The 5381-nt window shown below is 46.4% G+C and overlaps 1 protein-coding gene across 7 annotated transcripts in view; it reads left to right on the top strand.

The window, feature by feature from the left end:
• Window positions 1–4919, top strand: part of CCZ1 (CCZ1 homolog, vacuolar protein trafficking and biogenesis associated) — a 185200-nt gene extending 180281 nt beyond the window's left edge. For all 7 annotated transcript variants that reach the window (XM_063934490.1, XM_063934487.1, XM_063934485.1 and 4 more), the window contains exon 16: window positions 4580–4919. In XM_063934490.1, coding sequence (XP_063790560.1) covers window positions 4580–4635 — 56 coding nt within the window. In that variant the 3' untranslated portion in view covers window positions 4636–4919. The remainder of the gene's footprint in view (window positions 1–4579) is intronic.
• The last annotated feature ends 462 nt before the right edge of the window (window positions 4920–5381 follow it).

Raw genomic sequence — 5381 nt, 5'->3', positions numbered from 1 at the left:
CGGATTCCCTGACTGACAATATTGATACCCTAGATAGGGACAGTATATTACTGACTATAGAGCATTTAAAAGATGCATTTCTATATATGCGTGATGCACAGAGGGATATTTGCCGACTGGCATCAAGAGTAAGTGCGCTGTCCATTTCTGCCAGAAGAGGGTTATGGACAAGACAGTGGTCAGGTGATGCTGATTCCAAAAGGCATATGGAAGTATCGCCTTATAAAAGGGAGGAGTTATTTGGGGTAGGTCTAACAGACCTGGTGGCCACGGCAACGGCTGGGAAATCCACATTTTTACCCCAGGTAGCCTCTCAACATAAGAAGACGCCGTATTATCAGGCGCAGTCCTTTAGGCCCCATAAGGGCAAGCGGGCAAAAGGCTCCTCATTTCTGCCCCGTGGCAGAGGGAGAGGAAAAAGGCTGCAGCAAACAGCCAGTTCCCAGGAACAGAAGCCCTCTCCCGTTTCTGCCAAGTCCTCAGCATGACACTGGGGCTTTACAAGCGGACTCAGGCACGGTGGGGGCCCGTCTAAAAAATTTCAGCGTGCAGTGGGCTCACTCACAGGTGGACCCCTGGATCCTTCAGGTGGTATCTCAGGGGTACAAATTGGAATTCGAGACGTCTCCCCTTCGCCGTTTCCTAAAGTCTGCTTTACCGACGTCTCCCTCCGACAGGGAGGCGGTATTGGAAGCCATTCACAAGCTGTATTCCCAGCAGGTGATAATCAAGGTACCCCTCCTACAACAGGGAAAGGGGTATTATTCCACGCTGTTTGTGGTACCGAAGCCGGACGGCTCGGTGAGACCTATTTTAAATCTGAAATCCTTGAACACTTACATACAAAGGTTCAAATTCAAGATGGAGTCACTCAGAGCGGTCATTGCGAACCTGGAAGAAGGGGATTATATGGGGTCTCTGGACATCAAGGATGCTTATCTCCATGTCCCAATTTACCCTTCTCACCAAGGGTACCTCAGGTTTGTGGTACAGAACTGTCACTATCAGTTTCAGATAGTCGGGGTAGCACTATCTCAAGTAGTGTTGCGGCAGCACGGTTGGATTCTCAATATTCCAAAATCGCAGCTGATCCCGACGACACGTCTTCTATTCCTAGGGATGATCCTGGACACAGTCCAGAAAAAGGTTTTCTCCCGGAGGAGAAAGCCAGGGAGTTATCCGAACTAGTCAGAAACCTCCTAAAACCAGGCCAAGTGTCAGTGCATCAGTGCACAACGGTCCTGGGAAAAATGGTGGCTTCCTACGAAGCAATTCCATTCGGCAGATTCCACGCAAGAAGTTTCCAGTGGGACCTGCTGGACAAATGGTCCGGATCGCATCTTCAGATGCATCAGCGGATAACCCCGTCACCAAAGACAAGGGTGTCTCTCCTGTGGTGGTTGCAGAGTGCTCATCTTCTAGAGGGCCGCAGATTCGGCATTCAGGACTGGGTCCTGGTGACCACGGATGCCAGCCTGCGAGGCTGGGGAGCAGTCACACAGGGAAGAAATTTCCAGGGCTTGTGGTCAAGCCTGGAGACATCACTTCACATAAATATTTGGAGCTAAGGGCCCTTTACAATGCCCTAAGCCAAGCAAGACCTCTGCTTCAAGGTCAGCCGGTGCTGATCCAGTCGGACAACATCACGGCAGTCGCCCACGTAAACAGACAGGGCGGCACAAGAAGCAGGAGGGCAATGGCAGAAGCTGCAAGGATTTTTCGCTGGGCGGAAAATCATGTGGTAGCATTGTCAGCAGTGTTCATTGCGGGAGTGGACAACTGGGAAGCAGACTTCCTCAGCAGGCACGACCTCCACCCGGGAGAGTGGGGACTTCACCCAGAAGTCTTCCACATGATTGTAAACCGTTGGGAAAAACCAAAGGTGGACATGATGGCGTCCCGCCTAAACAAAAAATTGGACAGGTATTGCGCCAGGTCAAGGGACCCTCAGGCAATAGCTGTGGACGCTCTGGTAACACCGTGGGTGTACCAGTCAGTGTATGTGTTCCCTCCTCTTCCTCTCATACCAAAAGTACTGAGAATTATAAGACGGAGGGGAGTAAGAACTATACTCGTGGCTCCGGATTGGCCAAGAAGGACTTGGTACCCGGAACTTCAAGAGATGCTCACGGAGGACCCGTGGCCTCTACCTCTAAGAAGGGACCTGCTCCAGCAAGGACCCTGTCTATTCCAAGACTTACCGCGGCTGCGTTTGACGGCAGGGCGGTTGAACGCCGGATCCTGAAGGAAAAAGGCATTCCGGATGAAGTCATCCCTACCCTGATCAAGCCAGGAAGGATGTAACCGCAAAGCATTATCACCGCATTTGGCGAAAATATGTTGCGTGGTGCGAGGCCAGTAAGGCCCCGATGGAGGAATTTCAACTAGGTCGATTCCTGCATTTCCTGTAAACAGGAGTGTCTATGGGCCTAAAATTGGGGTCCATTAAGGTTCAAATTTCGGCCCTGTCAATTTTCTTCCAGAAAGAACTAGCTTCAGTTCCTGAAGTTCAGACGTTTGTAAAAGGGGTACTGCATATACAGCCTCCTTTTGTGCCTCCAGTGGCACCTTGGGATCTCAATGTAGTTTTGGGGTTCCTAAAGTCACATTGGTTTGAACCACTTGAATCTGTGGAGTTAAAATATCTCACATGGAAAGTGGTCATGTTGTTGGCCCTGGCCTCGGCCAGGCGCGTGTCAGAATTGGCGGGCTTTATCCTGTAAAAGCCCTTATCTGATCTTCCATTCAGACAGGGCGGAATTGAGGACTCGTCCTCATTTTCTCCCTAAGGTGGTTTCTGTGTTTCATCTGAACCAACCTATTGTGGTACCTGCGGCTACTAGTGACTTGGAGGACTCCAAGTTGTTGGACGTAGTCAGGGCCTTGAAAATATGTTTCCAGGACGGCTGGAGTCAGAAAATCTGACTCGCTGTTTATCCTGTATGCACCCAACCAGCTGGGTGCTCCTGCTTCTAAGCAGACTATTGCTCGTTGGATTTGTAATACAATTCAGCTTGCACATTCTGTGGCAGGCCTGCCACAGCCAAAATCTGTAAAAGCCCATTCCACAAGGAAGGTGGGCTCATCTTGGGCGGCTGCCCGAGGGGTCTCGGCTTTACAACTTTGCCGAGCAGCTACTTGGTCAGGGGCAAACACGTTTGCTAAATTCTACAAATTTGATACCCTGGCTGAGGAGGACCTGGAGTTCTCTCATTCGGTGCTGCAGAGTCATCCGCACTCTCCCGCCCGTTTGGGAGCTTTGGTATAATCCCCATGGTCCTTACGGAGTTCCCAGCATCCACTAGGACGTCAGAGAAAATAAGAATTTACTTACCGATAATTCTATTTCTCGTAGTCCGTAGTGGATGCTGGGCACCCATCCCAAGTGCGGATTGTCTGCAATACTTGTACATAGTTATTGTTAACTAAATCGGGTTATTGTTGTGAGCCATCTATCCAGAGGCTCCTCTGTTATCATGCTGTTAACTGGGTTCAGATCACAAGTTGTACGGTGTGATTGGTGTGGCTGGTATGAGTCTTACCCGGGATTCATAAATCCTTCCTTATTGTGTACGCTCGTCCGGGCACAGTATCCTAACTGAGGCTTGGAGGAGGGTCATAGGGGGAGGAGCCAGTGCACACCAGGTAGTCCTAAAGCTTTACTTTTGTGCCCAGTCTCCTGCGGAGCCGCTATTCCCCATGGTCCTTACGGAGTTCCCAGCATCCACTACGGACTACGAGAAATAGAATTATCGGTAAGTAAATTCTTATTTTATATATATATATATATATATATATATATCTATCTATATATATATATATCCTGGCCAGGCTGTAATTGCAGCTGAATGTATGGATCTTAATAACTACCTGCTCCCTTATGAGTCTATTGCCACAACAGTGTTTTTATTACATGAATTTCATATGATACATTTTTGTTTATGTAGATCGCAGGAAATTTAGCACAAAGTTTATGTATGTAAATGTATTTCACTACTCATTTTGTCTGTAGAAGATATTAAAAGAGAAGTCTTGACAAATAATTATTTGAAACGTTTGGGAGAATGGGGAAGGGTATACTGAAATTGATTTCAATTAGTCTTCATTTTTATTTATTTTCCCTGCCTATGATGGTAATAGCTGAAGCTCCTCCCACATCTTTAGAAGTTGAGGATGCAGTCACTGGTCTTGCTGTGGCCTCACTAGTCCTGCCCCTGTGTATGAATCCACCAATCAAAACTGTACATTTAGACAAAGCAATCTGGCAAGCTGTCAGTCACACTGTGTCTGTCATGTTAGTGTAGTTTACCCCTCCTAGAATGACAACCTACAGTAGAAAAGAGAGAGAGAGAGAGAGAGTCTGGTGGGCATAGTTTAAGAATAATCAGTATATTATTTAGCTTGGTAGTAAACAGCCTTTTGTCAATTATTAGATATCCAATCAAATAGTGGCTGCTCTAATATAATGCTATGGCATATGACGGAACCTGAGAGAGATTATATTCTGCAGGAAAATGAATCAATTTTTTTTCTTCGGAGTTGAATGGGATCATCTAACGGTTTTCCATTTCAATTACAGAGGAAATCAAGAAGCTGTGTGCAACACAATTCAATAACATCTTCTTCCTGGATTAACCTTGCCAGCACCATTCCGAATGTCTCCAAGGCGGCCCATGACAGACATTGTGTTCACTATGGACAGAATATCAGTCGTATTATTGACTGGAATGACTTTTGTAAAGCAATACTTGCTTTGTAAGAATCTACTTTATACCTGTAGGCTCAACGATCAGACCGTTTTTAGATTTTAAATATTTATCTGAGCTCGACTTGGGAAACCCTCATTCCATCTCTGTTATCTTCAGATGTCTGCAACAAATAAACCCACTAATTATTGTTCTACTTTTAACTGTTCAAAATCTACTCTTGTTTGTCTTGTGAATTAGGTTGTGCACTAGAGATCCTCAGTATTTCCTGTGGACACACTAGAGGCAATTCAATTCCTTTGCGTGAATTTAGCTCCTGGGCAATTCAATTCCTTTGCGTGAATTTAGCTCCTGGGCTCCTTGACTGTCACATTTTCCTGCAATAATGCCCAGGGCTAGCCACGTTAAGGTGCTGCTCTCGGGTGAAGTGCCTGGTGTGATGCAGCTGTCAGGAGGGTGCAAGACAAGTGCAGGCTCGGGGCTAGTTGCAGGAACTAATTGAATCGGCTGAATTCTTGCAAATGAATTAAATCTCCCCCATTCAGTCTCTGGTGGCTAAGTACAATGCACAGATAAAAAGGCAAACAACAATAATTTTTAATCTGTGCCTTTTTTTTTTTAAATACAGTATAACCTACATAAAAACATGCTTGTAATACAACACTCCTTTAACCA

The sequence above is a fragment of the Pseudophryne corroboree genome, chromosome 7 (assembly GCF_028390025.1).
Source record: "Pseudophryne corroboree isolate aPseCor3 chromosome 7, aPseCor3.hap2, whole genome shotgun sequence".
Classification (NCBI taxonomy): domain Eukaryota; kingdom Metazoa; phylum Chordata; class Amphibia; order Anura; family Myobatrachidae; genus Pseudophryne; species Pseudophryne corroboree.
The sequence above is the reverse complement of the archived record's forward strand: the minus strand, read 5'-3'. Positions and strand labels throughout refer to the sequence as shown.